At 39.6% G+C, this 15,471-nt stretch overlaps 1 protein-coding gene and 1 pseudogene across 1 annotated transcript; both read left to right on the top strand.

Moving 5' to 3' along the window:
* The first annotated feature begins 1,225 nt into the window (after positions 1 to 1,225).
* LOC141835898 (phosphatidylinositol 4-phosphate 5-kinase 1-like) lies at positions 1,226 to 5,723 on the top strand (annotated as a pseudogene).
* On the top strand, positions 5,360 to 8,168 carry LOC141835611 (uncharacterized). The gene is made up of 2 exons (XM_074722995.1): positions 5,360 to 5,441; positions 7,450 to 8,168. Exons 1-2 carry the CDS (start codon positions 5,360 to 5,362, stop codon positions 8,022 to 8,024), a joined length of 657 nt encoding a protein of 218 aa, XP_074579096.1. The 3' UTR covers positions 8,025 to 8,168.
* Positions 8,169 to 15,471: the final 7,303 nt, after the last annotated feature.

The raw sequence follows: 15,471 nt of genomic DNA, 5'->3' as shown, positions 1-15,471 counted from the left end.
GACAAATAATGCATGCTTTTGGATATGACCATCTAAATCATTAACTTGAAGTTAGATCAATAATATAAAATATACTGCATAATTATGTTTGATTACAACGAGTTTGACTGATTAATATTTATAGATAAAACTAATGAAAAAATATAAATATTTTTTATTAATTAGTTTGTCTAAATCCCAATTGTAATCTTTTTTATTTTTTTATTAAAATAATAAACATATGCAAAAGCATAGTAGTACACCAATATTGATGATTATTGAGCAACAATCAATAGGTTTTTTGTTTTTTGCAAAAATTAAAAACGCCCTTTTTTATTGAAATTACCAAAAGGACACTTTTTTATTAATCTTATAAAAAACGTTAAATTGTACAATTTTAATGAAACAATTTAGTTGAGTTATTTTAATCGAATTAAAAAAATTATTTTAATATAATACTATTTTTGTTGATTAGCAAATGAAGAAATTCAAATTATAAATGGGCAAAGAAGAAAGGAATTGATAGAGAATAAACACATTAAAAATAATTTATAAAGCACCAATAATGCTTAAACTTGTTTATTATTACCATCGATTTCAACTAATCAAATCATTAAGACTTCAACGAATAGCGGCCGGTACCGGTTCAAACTGTGTTATATCGGGACAACTAACACCGCGACATATTTGATTATAACAGGACCTAGCCGGAAATTGAAGGATCCGCTGTTTTGACAGAAAACACGCTTCACTGAGAAGTGACCAATGCTGGTGGGCCAATCGTTCCGCCAGTGAAGATTGCCAATTGGTCGTGATTGTGTTTCGCACAGAACAGGCGATGAAATCGTTAAGAAAGATATGAAGTGGGGACTATATCTCGGCGTTATATTAGCGCTACATTTGAGACTGCTACACCTCGCTTCGCTCTCTCTTCGTTGCAGGTGGAGGTAGTCGTGCTGCCGATGCTACAGGAAGGCCGTAGCGCAGCTGACGCCTGACGCATCTCGTCTGATCTCGTCTTCTTGGCTTCTTCTTCGATCCTTGTTTTTCTTAGGAATTGTTGAGGTTTTCTTTTTTGTTGTGGATTGTGATTTGTATTGGAATTGCTCGCTTTTGGCGGGTGCATTTTCTTGGGGATTTGATGCGAAGCGGGGGGATCAAGGCGCCGGATCGGCGTTTTCCGGGGAAGAAATGCTCGTCGCTGCCGGCGGCGGATTAGGTCTTTTGGTCGTTGTTGCGGCGTAGAATGCGGCGTTTCGCTGAGGAAGACGGTGGGGATGCGGCGGGTGAGGAGGAAGAGAGGATGTCGGCTCGGGTTGGGAGTAGGTGTCCTGGTGTAGGTGGCAGGAGAGTGGCCCCGACCATTGGCCATGGTGACGGGGAGACGAGGTTGGAGAAGGTGTTGGCGAATGGGGACTTTTATGCCGGGGAGTTCTCCGGGAACGCCCCGAATGGGCGGGGGCAGTACATGTGGTCGGATGGGTGCGTGTATGTAGGGGAGTGGCGGAAGGGGAAGGCCTATGGGAAGGGGAAGTTCTCGTGGCCGTCCGGCGCCACCTACGACGGTGATTTCCGTTCCGGGCGGATGGAGGGCTTGGGCACCTTCATCGGGGCGGACGGAGATACTTACCGTGGGCAGTGGGTCGCCGACCGCAAGCACGGTTTCGGCAGCAAGTCCTACGCCAACGGCGACTACTACGAGGGCTTGTGGCGGCAAAACCTGCAGGAGGGCCACGGTCGGTACGTGTGGCGGAATGGCAATAAGTACGTCGGCGAGTGGCGGGGCGGCGCCATTAACGGCCGTGGGGCTCTCATCTGGGCTAACGGCAAGCGATATGACGGTCAGTGGGAGAACGGCGTCCCCATGGGCAGCGGCGTCTTCACTTGGCCTGACGGCAGCTGCTATTTTGGTAGCTGGAACAGCAGCGAGCGGACGGCCCTCCATGGGACGTTCTATCCTGCGCCCAACACTGTTCGGAAGGAGACTGCGTGGAAGACGAGCTCCTTGTCTCAATCGGACGATGTGTCGGTCACACCATCGACCACCGTAGCACGGAAAAAATCATCGGTTGATGATGAAGGAGCTACCAGGAGAAGCTCGGGGGCAGAAAAGGGCTTCCCCAGGATTTGCATCTGGGAGTCGAATGGCGAGGCTGGGGATATCACTTGCGATATCATTGACACTCTTCAGGCATCAATGCTTTACCAGGATGGATCATTGTTGGACCAGACGGGTGGCGCCCTCATTGCAACCGTGCAGCGGCGACCAACTCCCTGCTGTTTTTCATTTCCAGAGGTAAAGAAGCCAGGGCACACAATATCGAAGGGGCACAAGAACTATGATTTGATGCTAAACCTCCAATTGGGGATAAGGTAGTTGGTGTAAGATTTGTGCATTATGCATATCTTTGCATCGCCCTGTCAATTCTTTCACTGAGTTACTTGGTTGATTGACTTTTTGATCAGTTATTCAGTCGGAAGGCCAGATTCAGCACAGTTGAGTAAACTCAAGATGTCAGATTTTGATCCAATAAAGAAATTCCGGACAAGATTTCCTCCGGAGGGATCAAAGAATACTCCGCCACACCAGTCAGTTGAGTTCCGCTGGACGGATTACTGCCCTATGGTCTTCAGGTTTATAATTCTGAATAAGCCAATCAATCATCTTTCAATTTCCACTATTTCTAGCCCAATGGATGGGCACCTTGAGCTAATGAAAAAATGGATTTGTGATTTGAATTGATAGGCACCTGAGGAAGTTATTTTCAGTGGATCCTGCAGACTACATGTTAGCTATTTGTGGCAACCATGCCCTCAGGGAGCTCTCTTCTCCTGGGAAGAGTGGGAGTTTCTTTTTTTCTAACACAGGATGATCGCTTTATGATTAAGACAGTGAAGAAATCTGAAGTGAAGGTTAGTTACTTATTACCCATCCACTTGGAACTTAATTGTGGAAATAATTAATTGTCTAGGGCTCATACTTATGAATTGTGATATTGAGATAGTACTAGTTAAAATCCTTTTCTAGTGGTCATGTTGCTGGGAATTACTGCCTCTACAAAGTGTGCATCAATTACTTGATTATTTTTATAACTTTAGGCTGTAGTTGTTGTTTTTAGTGGATTACCTTGATTCTAATTGGTTGAGTTGCTCTGCCTTACATGCTCAGGTACTGATTAAGATGCTGCCTAGTTATTACCATCATGTATGCCAGAATTCAAACTCATTAGTTACAAGATTCTACAGTGTGCACTGTGTTAAACCTAGTGGTGGTCAGAAGGTATGTAAGAGGTTAAGCATAAGCTTGAGTAATTTTCTTGTTATTTTTTAACAGATTGCTCTCTGTCTTACTTGTTATCTGATTCAATTATGCATGTATGCTGGGTGGAACCAGGTTAGGTTCATTGTCATGGGTAATTTATTCTGCTCAGAATACCGCATGCATAGAAGATTTGATTTGAAAGGATCATCATATGGGCGTACAACTGGCAAGGCTGAGGAACAAATTGATGAGACAACAACACTCAAGGATCTTGATCTGAACTTTGTTTTTCACATTCATACATCTTGGTATATGGAGCTCCTTAAGTAAGTTCACATTCTAATTCTTGGAAGCTTGTTGGCTTTGTCAAGTGCACTCTCCTTTTTGGTCTGATAGAATTAATACCTTAGACAAATCAAGCAAGACTGTCAGTTCTTAGAAGCTGAGGGGATTATGGATTACAGTCTCCTGGTGGGAGTTCATTTCTGTGATGACATCTCACCGTGCCTTGGTTCCCCAAGTAAGTTAATTTTGGGAAGCCTGAATTCAATCACGAAGAATTCATAGGGTAAGTTAGCAACGATCTCATCATAACAATGATATTTTGTTAGAAATATCTGGCAAGAAGGCATCATTTCAGCGCAGCAACACCTGGTCTGAAGTGTCAACCTGTCAAGATATCGTTCAGATTCTCGACACAGGGTATGTTCTACATACAAGAGCTGAGTTTGATGTTTACTTTCTGATTATGAAAATTAACAGTAATTCTTTGGAAACATTATCTCCTGGCGGATTGAAAACAGAATCATGAATGTCGGCATTTTTGTGATTGAGATTCTTTTGTGCATCATAAGCTAGCTCTGAAATTTTGGTGCCTTCTACTGTAGTTGATATTTGATAAAACACCTTTGTGAGTGTGGCCTAGCTTTTTTCTGGAGTAGCTTGTGGAGCAATATAAGTGTCATTATCCATAACACAGAAGATATGATTTATTAGCCTTTGCAAATTTTATATTAAAGCTTTTGGCATTTTTGTCTAAGAAGCTTGTTTCATCTACTATATTTTGTGCTTCTATACATTCCATTGCACAAGCAATTTGGTACTGACCCACTTAAGCTACCATTTTATTCATCCACCAACTAGAATCACCTAATAATCTGCTTTTATTTCCATGCCAATCTAATTAACTCAATCTAGAACTGGTCACTGGGTGGTCCTAATTTTTGCTGCAAGTGTGTAGCAAAAGGAAAGCATCCATCTAACTATCATCTTAATTGTTGCTGTGACTTTTATGTGGAATTGATTTTAATTTGTATTTGTGATGTCTGAATATCTCTGTTATGATCAGAAAACCACTCATCCGTTTGGGGTCGAACATGCCAGCAATTGCCGAGCATGTTACAAGAAGTGAATCTGAGCTATTTCTGGTAGCTGGTGGTGGTTTGCCCCCGCTCCTTCAAAGCGGCAAGCTCCATGATGTGTTTCTCTGCTTTGGGATTATTGATATCCTCCAAGACTATGATATTACCAAGAAGTTGGAGCATGTCTACAAATCACTGCAAACAAACCCCAACTCCATCTCGGCAGTTGGCCCGAAGCTCTACTCTAAACGATTCCAAGACTTCATAAGCAGAATCTTCATAGAAGATGATTGACACCCAGCATTATTTACAAAGCTTTTGAACTATCAATAGGAGGAACGGCCATTGGCCCACCACTATGCACCACCAAATTTCAGCAATTGCCAAAATGTTACATGTATCTGCAGCTTGAAGAAGAGCACAAGCTGCAGTCTACTACAAGAGGAAAGCACTACCTGAGCATAGAAGCTATTTTAAGGCAGCTGCTAGTCGCGGCGGATGTCTGGATGAAGCTGAGTTTTCTAGCTCAGCTCTGGAGAAGATATGTACATGTCTATTGGAATGAGGGAGAGTTGAATTCCATTTTTTCCCCTTTTATTTTCTTTGCTCTTTTACTTCCTGGAAAAGAGAGATTTTTAAGCAAACTGTTGCTAGGGCTTTGCATAAAAAAATGTACAGTTGATTGATCTTGAAAAATAGATATTAAAATATCTCCAGTTCCTTGTTCTTTCATGTTCTTTGCTTTTCCAGTACTCAAATGGTTGGAGGTATAGCTTTTGCAGAGGATGGAGAGAAGCTACAAGAACTTGCGCTGAGGGCTGAATTGAGTGCTCGAGAAAGTGCAGGAGGATCACATCAAAAGGAGTGAAAAGGGAGACATCAGAGACATGGTGTGTTGTTTTTCACCTCCCTTGTGTTCACATCGCAATCTTATTCTTAGTGATCTCTTTCAACTTTCTTTTTGAGTATTGTTGATCTTTCCTGATCCATCCTTTGCCCTTTTAATGTCTTTCAAGGTGCCACCAGACCAGCCTTTGGAATTCTTTGACTGCGGATGGATGTTTTGCTTTGAGGTGCAGGTTCTTTTCAATCTCTCAATGTTTTTGCTTTCTTGTCAGCAAATTTACACAGTATGATGATTAGTGGAAAGCATCTGGACAAATAATGTTGCTTTCAACGAATTTAAATTTGATAAATGCCACTGAGAAATAATGATAGGATGGAATCCAAAAGATTAAACCAAGTAGCCATCTGAAGAAGATAATATAATATAATATTTCTAAGAAAATTGACTTAAAGAAAGAGCTACCTCGATCTTTGCCACAGAACAAAGCTCCAGAGAATATACAAGTTTGAGTAGAAGATTCAGGCTTTACTTTCAGTTTTCATCAATTTAATCTTAGTGTTTATCTTAAAATAATTTATTCCTTGCACAACAACAGCTAATAAGTTCCAACTCTTTGAGATTGTTAAGGATTTTTAGATCAGTTTAATCTAGCAAAATCTATGTATGAAGAAATGTTTCAATATATTTTGCAATTTTATAAGAAATATTAACATCTTACCCTTAAAATATTGAGTGCTCAAATTGAGACAAAAATAAAATTTGATCACGACATGGGATAATCATAAAAATGTTTCCTTTTCTCTTTTATTAGGATTGTCTACTGAGCCAACTCAGCATATAAAGTTGTGGTGACGTGGTGTCACCAACTCTATCCCTGTCATAGTATCTATTTATATGTCACCTACCATTAAAATATATAAATGCCTGTCATCAGCTTATGAGCTACCAAGATTCCCCAAAATAATTGTAAATTGGAACAGAAATACTAAACGAATATAAAAGCAAGATTGTTGTGCACTTTTGCCATCTTCAATGATATGTATTAACTTTCTCATAACTTTAAACTTGATATGGGAGAATATTCACACAAAATAAGCAAGGATAATTTTGAAATTTTCAGTGAATCTATTAAAATATTTAAACATTTTTAGCTTCCACAGTTTCAATTAAACTATTAGTTTTTCAGTAAATCAGATAAAAAGAGGTATAGTTGGTCTATGAATGTGATATGGTGCTCCTTTTGATATTTTGAAAATAAAAAACTCCCTTTTGTTTATGCCTTAGAATCAATCTCCAGGGCTGTTTAGGACTTTTGTCAGATTATACCTGCTGCATGCAGAGTTTTTTTTATTGGTAGATGTTAAAGGTTGGATTGAATTCTCTTCAAATAATAGGGTACTAGGAAAGATCAAACCTGAAATCTTTTCTGACAAGAAACTACATATATCATTTCAAGTGCATTAAACTAACCTAAATTTCCTAGTTTATTCAGTAACAGTCTTCTATATACCTATATATCTTTCATGTCATTCTTCTTGTTTCTACTGATCATTTAGCTGCTGATACTTTATCAGAGTTTACCATTCATGTTTATCATTTAGCTGCATGAAAACATTACATTAAAAATTTCTCATAAAACACAGACCTAAAAAATCATCCATAATTAGTTTCAGTAGAGGACCAAATCCAAGGATAGCAACATTGATGAAGAGACAAATAAAGAAGGAAATGAAGCCACGAAGTTCTTATTCTCTTCATATGGTACTGGATAGCCTTGCCGGTCTCTCAGGCTGCGTTTGGAAACGGGGACAGGACAGAAATACAGAGACAGTTTTGATTTTTTTGTCTCTGTCCCCGTTTGGAAATGAGAGACAGATACAAAAAATTAATTTGTGTCTCTGTCTCCGTCGCTTTTTTCTGTCCATTCGAAAATCGGAGACAGCGGATTTTACACGGAGACAGAAGAAGTTAAATTACCATATTACCCATAAAACCCTCAGCTAAACCCATCTTCATTCCCCGTTCGCACCCCTTCCTCACGCGCCGCCGTTCGCACCTTCGCAGCCTCCACAAGAGCAAGCAAGATGATTCTTCGCAGCGTGCGAGATCCAAAAATGGCGGTGAGCGCCAGGCGCTCCTCGACGTCACCAACGAATCCCCCGTCGTCGGGCTAGCCTCCGGATGCTTCCTCCAGAAAGAGAAGACGCCATCGGAGGCGGCGGCTAAGTACCGCGTCCTAGCCGGAAGGGGGACTCCTGGATCGGGCGAGGAGGTGCTCCGTGGCACCAACTTGGACAGTGACGAAGATGTCGAGGAAGGAGAAGAAGAAAATGAAGGGCTGGATGACCTGTGTGAAGGCCTGAAAAAGATGTGGATGGAGGAGGAAAAGCCAAAACTGCCGGAATTCACCGGGAAGCATACGAGATTCGTGTACAACAGCGACGACGAGATCGAAGCAGAAGAGGCAGTGGGTGAATCGAAGCTTGTTTCGCTAAGCGTGCTAGTGTTGAAGGGGTTGCCTGTGCCGGAAGGGAAACATCTCCGCTTCCAGGAGGAAGACGAATCAGAGGAATAAATGCATGCAATCGACAAGTTTGCAATTTCCTTACAATCGTTGTCTTTCTGTGGCAGCGTTTTCCAATTTCTGCTCTTCTTCTTCTGGTTATTTCAGTTTTCGTCATTACGTTTGGTCAATGGATTGACAACAGATTTTATAAAAAATTATGCTATTTTTTGTTCTTAAATTTGACTCCCTTGATGTGTTTGTCAATGAATTGGCATAATTTCGTTCATCTCATCTGAACTCAAGCTCCTTCTCCGGAAGGCGACGCGGTGCGGAGGGAAGAAGCCGGTGCGGTGCGGTGCGGAGGACGAAGATAGCAACAAGAAGGTAAAGTTAAGTTAGGTTATAAAGGGTAATTTAGTCTTTTAAGTTAGAGATTCTGTTTCTGTATTTTGTATTACCAAACATAAGACAGATACAATTTATATTCTGTCACTGTCTCCACTGTCTTCTGTATTTTTGTATTTCTGTCACTGTCCCTCGTGTCCCTCGTTTCCAAACGCAGCCTCAGTGTTGGAGCAAATGGTGCTATCTCAATAAATGTGTTGTTGGTTGGTTGCATCCGAGAATGGAAGCTTGCAACATGCCCTTCTTTTTGGCTTTTCAGTTAGTTTCATGTCGACCTCAGCTCCTGCACTTGATATCTTCTGAAAGGTGATGCACCAGTGCCCTTAAAGTCTCAATGTCATGCAAGGTAAGGGTGACTACTTGAGGGAAGACATTATTACTACTGCCTTGTCAATAAATTGGGACTCATATATTCGGCTAACTTATACAGTGCTTTCAGAGGTCCATTAATGGCTAGCTTGAGTGGACACCAAAGCAAGACTGGAACAATAATGACTTGGCGAATGTAATCGAGGAAAGGTCCTAAGTGGAAGACAAACTGAATAATTAAGATGGGAACCTTATCGGAGAACCTTCTCACCAACCCATTGTAAGTGCGGCTCTACATTGGCAAAGTGGCTCCACTTTCTTGATGAACGACATCATGATGATGAAGCTTTTTAAGTGTGCACTGCAAGTGTTTATGAAAGGGATGAACACATGAACGAATCATTGCGGAATTGACTTCAGATAGTACAGGTCAGAAAGTTTTCCTTTCAGTTCGGGATTTTGTCTCTTGATGGATCTGTAATAATTGGCCTCGGCCTCTTTCTCTTTCTCTTTCCGAGCCAATTAATTGGAGGAAAAGATGGCATTCTGGAGTATTAATTGCATTGCTGATGGCGTTCTCAGGGAAAATAAAATTGGAAAAAGTAAGTCACTCACTATCTTACCTTTGATTTTTCCTTTATGGTGCTGCACAACGGCCGACCATGGCCGGGGATCCGGTGGGGGTTGGTCTGCTGCTGCTTGCTTCTTTATTTGCGTTTTATTTTAATTAATGCCAAGTGTCGAGGTTTGCCAGTAGGGTTAGCGTTCATGTATCTGTCTGTCTGTTAGATCTTACGTTCGATCTTAAATTGAAAGAAGAGTGGGACGTAGGTTAATGGTAATGAGGAGGGAAAGGAACCAAATCAGCCATGTCTTCTTGCTCTGGACCAATCTCCTATTCCTCCGGACCACCCCGGTCGCCTCGCTTCTTCATGCACCATGTCAGTCCTTGCGAGTACCATTAAGTGACCAACATGCAGTGCAACAGCTGTGATCGATCACTGTCTTCAATAGACTGCCATTATTTAGATAAGGATCTGATGGGCACAAAGGAATTCTGAAAATAGACCTCTAAATATACATAAATTATATTTCAAATTCATTCAATAAACCAACAAAAAGCTAGCTATTTACCTTCAGAATTAATAAGCCGAAGTAAACGTATTGTTGTTATCTGAGTTATTTTTATGTTAATACATTATAAAATATCAGCTGTATAACTGATTAATTAATGATCTAATTTGTTTTGGAGGAGTTAAAAAGTCATGCCTAGTGCTCCCTTCCTCTTAGTTGTTGACTTGTTTTGAATCGTATCATTCTACCATCTCATGGTATCGACCAATCCATCTATCATTTACCTCCATCAGCAATGCCATCGCTTCCATTGTCCCTTGTCTTTCACACTCTCCCAAAATCATTAGTCATATCTTTGCCTCACCTCCGCCATCTTTTTTCCTTTATAGCAACCATACAAATACACTTGACATTCTATCAACTTCGGGCATCCCTTGTTGACAATGGTGGAACCAAAATTTCATCTCGGTCGAGAACTAGATAAACAATACTTATAACTTTTCAAGTATTATAAACAAGCTTTAAATAAAGTAAGAAGGAAAAAGTGAACTACTTACAAATTTATAATTCGAACCATCAAGCTTAAAAAAAATTTTGGCCTAAAATATTTTTTCAGAGAAATTCAAAGCTGTCAACTAATAGAGAAGATTGCAAGTTTTGCCTACTCTGTTTCTACTTTAATGTCTTTAATAACACAATACATGCTTAAAATTCATGATTAAAAAAATTAAATTACTACAAACCAATGAAACAACTTTTTTTTTTAAACAGAAAAAAACATAGTCTTATCGAATCTTTGTTTAAAAAAATAAAGAAGTTTCTATTAGAAAGAACGAAAAACTAGCTTGTTTAAATATTTCAATTGATAGGAACAAAACAAGCAGCAAAAACTTTAACAAACTGACATGAACAATCACATTAGAAAATTTCCCAATTGAGTGTCTAACAGAAATTTTATCGACAAAAATAAAAATAATGAGAGTAGGACGAAATGAAAAGCACAAATTACCACATCTTGGAGGTTGAGATTAATGCGAAAGCCTTCAATTTGCTGCGGAAGTTGACGAAGAGCCTGGAGGGAACCACAAAGGGGTGGGTTAATAATCCAAGTCTTGTCACAGAAATTGTCATCCATGAAAATTTGTGATGATGGTGTTTAAGTTATCACAGATTTCTTTTGTGTGCTGTTAGAGTTAGTTAAGCAGCTACCTCCTCAAATGAGCATGTAGTTAAGCAGCTTTTATCTGCATTCACGGAAGCATAAATTCTCAGTTCATTTTTCTTTCATCAATATATGTCAAGCAGGCCTTCTAGACACATAGGATGCACAGAAAAACAATACGGAAGCAATTACGGTTCATAAACTATACAATACCTCTGCTTGAAAAATTTCCAACTTTTCCAGCCAAATACAACTAACCAAAGGCCTGTCGATCAACTTGGAAAGAAAATACCACACTGAAGCACCTGATGTTGCAGAGAAAACAACCAGAATGACACCCTTTATGACCCGAAAAGAGCTCCAGCTAGTGTGACAAAAATATGGTACCCAGAAAACGTATATCCTGGTATAATTTGGTTTGTAAATCCCTGGCATATGTGGCCAAAGTTATCTCTGTAAAAGAGAAGAAAATCAATGCATTGCAGTGAAGAACAAAATGCAAAGGAGCAGAGAATTAGCATTTTGACATGGAGAAGGCATCACCTTCAACAGGTTTTCAACCAATGTCTCACCTTGAGCAATGTTAGAATTGAGGGGACATGATAGTGTGTATAAAAGTCACCTACTCCTCTTAGTCCCTATGTTTAAGTGAGACTCTCTTGCACATGCTTAAGTGGGCAAAGAGGTATCCACCTAAGCGCCACAACATTTTGTTTTGAATTGGGCTCGCTTGGTCTCACACATGAGACTGAGGAAGTATAAAGGTTGAGACCTCATAGGCATTCTTAGTGCTAAAGGGGCCTCCACCTAGAGGCCTTACATTTTGAATTTTTATTAGGCTCGTTTGAGCTTGTCATGCTTTCAGAGTCAGACTGATACCTCAAAGTCTTGATAGCGTGAGGGAGAATGGTGAAATAAGGATGTTCAATGGGTATTGTCTCACATGGACAAGTATAGTGATCCATGATATCTATATATTAAGAACGTGCCTCTTTCAAATGATTAGTCATTTTGAGATGGAATATCCTTCCAACTTTTCAAAACAAGCAAATTAACAAATAGAATAGACTTTGAGAAGATAAGCCAATGGGATTGTGGGCACTTCCGAAATTAAACTATGAATCATAATCACATAACTACAAGCATACATCTCCTTCAGTCTATCAGATATGAATATGAGAGAATAAAAAAGGTGGAGAGGATAAAAACTTTATGATACAATTATAAGCTACAGCTATAAGATTAACTGCATTCCATCAAATTATAAACACCTTAATATTAGGGTAGAGATGTTATGAGAATGCTTTATATGCATGAGGTTTTCCTAAAAAATATATTAAATTACGCAAACTTAAAGAAGAACCCTCGAAATTGTGGAAGGAACAAGGTATTTGCTGGAACGAAGATCGCAAAAGAGCCAACAATATGACCTTAATCAGATAGCTTAATGATCAAAAGGGATCAATGCTGACAGGTCCACCAAGAGAAGACTACATGGTTTGTTCTCGATCTTTTTTTACGAACCCTAAACCCTAAAACCCTAAACAAACTAAACAAAGCAATGTTACAGATGATTTTTTGAGGAATATGCTTTTAAAGAAAAGCAGAGCAGAACAATGATTCTAATGACTTTGGCAAGCATATAAGCATCAGGTCATCCCAAAAAACACCAGTGAAACATCATTTGTATTTGTTCTCTAGCACGGAGCATGATCATCCGATGAAGCCTCTATAAAATGAATGCCTGTCACAATGAAACATCTACAACACCATCCTTAGACCGGAACAATATATCCACTGAGAAAAGATAGATTGTACAATAAAAAAAATCTCAATGAACTTGCCTAGAAAAATTACTTTTGGCTAATTACTCAATCAACGGACTAATTTTTTAGTCTGCAAAAGCACTTGCAAGATGTAAGAAGTGGATACCACTTGGAAGAAACTAAATTTGAATCTTTAGAATTAAAGGCCCTTCTAATCAAACAGACGCACAGTAAAATATTACATTGCTATGCAACATTAATGAACTCAACCAACACTTCATATGTGACAAGCCTTCTATCACTACATAGGAGTTCTCCAATCCAGCTCATTTTCGTATAAACACATTACACATGATAACCAGATTCAGACACTTTGGTGGATTAGGAGAGTAAATTACCAAGGATACAAGGGAGTGGACAAAAGAAAACTGTTATGTACAATATAGAGTTCTCAATATTTACCATAGCATTGTTGGTAGGAGGCAAGCCAATTAGAAATAATAAAAATCTAACCATAGTTATTTAAGGTGTGAGACATCCAAAAGCGCATAGGTACTATGGGGCCTGAGGCGCATGATGTAAGGTGAGGCGCACGCCTTACCAAAATAAGATGCTCTGGATATAAATTTTTAAAATTCAAACATATATAGTGAATTTCTGTCAAAATATTTCACTATCAAAACTATAGTCCACAAAATATTAAACAATAATACAACAACAACCAAGCCTTATCCCACTAAGTGGGGTCGGCAAAATATTAAACAATAATATAAATATAAAATTCACTAGTAAATAAATATGTTATGTGCCTAATTCAAATTTTAAAAAAATTGAATATCTAAATCATGAAAATATTCATCATCTTCCTCAATCATATCATTTTCATCATCACTGAATGTTTCAGATTTGTATAATTGAATCTTCATAGGTTTCCTCAAGATCAATTTCTTCCTCCTCTCACAAGGCACACAGGCACAAGAGGCTCGCCTAGCTGCGCCTAGGCACAGCCAGGCGCACACCTTTAATAACTATAAATCTAACCTAAAACCCCAACTTCCATTTTAGGTCTCACAACTGAAGTATAACAGAATTTAGCATATGGAACTATAATATTTTGTGCAAAAGATGGTCGAATGGTGTATTTTAGTTAGCTTCTATAACTTGTATTTGGAAGGTAACAACTGGAGACGACAAGGAGAGGGAAAATGCTTCTCTGAAATAGCTCAAAATTAACTTTTGCAGGATTTTGGATGTTCAATTATTAAAAGATGAATGGTTTGACATTTCAAAAGAACTTGAAGTTCAACTTTTCTAAACTTTTGAAGTTAGGAAAAGTTTTCTTAAGGAAAAGAACTAAATTAGAATAGACAAGGGAAGAAAAAGGAAAGACCTAGAATTTATCTTAGCTTTTCTTCTTCCTTTTTTTTTGTCAAACACTCAAAATTAGCTTATTCAAAATTTAGTCTTTGGTGACATCTTTTTAAGAAAGAGAACAAGACAAGACAAAGGGGGAAAAAGAAGGATAGAGGGGTGCAGTTGGTTTAAATTTTCAGAAAATTCAGAAAAAAATAACTTACAAGGTATGGATTTATGAACTCTTTTTTAGAAGAACAAGGTGGCGACTTATTTTAAATGTTGCTGGAAAGGATTGTGTAGAATCTCCATAGAATGAGCTGCACTTATACTATTGTGCTCCTATGGCCAGCTTGCTAGTTGCCACTGCCTCAATCACTATCTCGTCAATAGTCATCATTATGATCATACACATTTTGATCAACTCTAGTAGCAACCCCAGTCATCACTTCTAGTCAGTGTCTATGCAACGATCAAATGCAATATGTATTATCACTCACAATAAAAGCAAACGATCCATTGATATGTTTACATAGGTAAGAACGCCTCTCAATATATGTCAAAGCGAATGCATATACACGCAAAGAAACTTAACAGCACGACATTAGCAGGACAAATAAATGTACTAGGAAGAAAATACATCTCAATAGCCATGATTTTAATGCTTTACAGCAAGAAGAGAGAAAGAGTAAGTAACTCACTTGAGGACGCGGAGATAAGAGAGATTCCTAGGTATTCCAAGGATCTTATCACACTCAGCCTCCGGCATAGTAATGAAAATGCAGAGCAGGCGAACAGAGAAGATCAAGAAAACGGCTGCGCCAGCGGCTGCCTCCCACACCCCTGATCCGTTTCTCGGACGCGGAGCGATCCCTCCACTGCGCTCTCCTCGTCGCAACCGATCACGATCCTCAGTGGCGCCATGGGAGCGACCGGGGTCAGCACCAAATCGCTGGATCGATCCCAGAAGAACCCGCTGCCGCTGCTTGATCAAAGGAGGCGAGACCGGAGCATGATCCCAGGAACGCGCGGAGGAATTGGGGATCTGGAACCCTAAAATAGGAAATTGGATTCTCGAATGGGGGTAGCATTAAATTAACTCTCTGTTTACTTCGGAGGAAACAGCAAGGGAAGAAGGGAGGAAACGGTGCTTTGAACCCGCGCTCAAAACACACCCATTTCTCGCGCTCGCCACTGTATGACCAGTTTGGTTCCTCTTATGGATGTAGCTTAGGATCTCAAAGTCACTGACGCAGGTATCGTAGAGGGCGTGACTCCCTCAGAGATAAAGATCAAGACTCAAGCGAAGATAAGATCCGGCCTGATCTGACAAGATGGGTCACTATGGATCTGATTCTATCAGGATGAGATATCTATCACCTCGGGCTCGTACCGTACTTCGGACTCAGTATGAGTTCAGTCTTGGCTCCCACTTGGACCACCGAAG

This window comes from Curcuma longa, chromosome 10, assembly GCF_044706935.1.
Source record: "Curcuma longa cultivar G26 ecotype Majalengka, Jawa Barat chromosome 10, ITB_CL_G26_1.1, whole genome shotgun sequence".
Taxonomy (NCBI): Eukaryota; Viridiplantae; Streptophyta; class Magnoliopsida; order Zingiberales; family Zingiberaceae; genus Curcuma; species Curcuma longa.
The sequence above is the reverse complement of the archived record's forward strand: the minus strand, read 5'-3'. Positions and strand labels throughout refer to the sequence as shown.

Excerpts from the sequence above, each read along its gene's own strand:
- LOC141835611 (XM_074722995.1), top strand. The coding sequence starts at position 5,360 with ATGGTTGGAGGTATAGCTTTTGCAGAGGATGGAGAGAAGCTACAAGAA. Across the intron at positions 5,442-7,449 it reads TGAATTGAGTGCTCGAGAAA|CTAAACCCATCTTCATTCCC; the intron begins GTGCAGGAGGAT and ends TAAAACCCTCAG.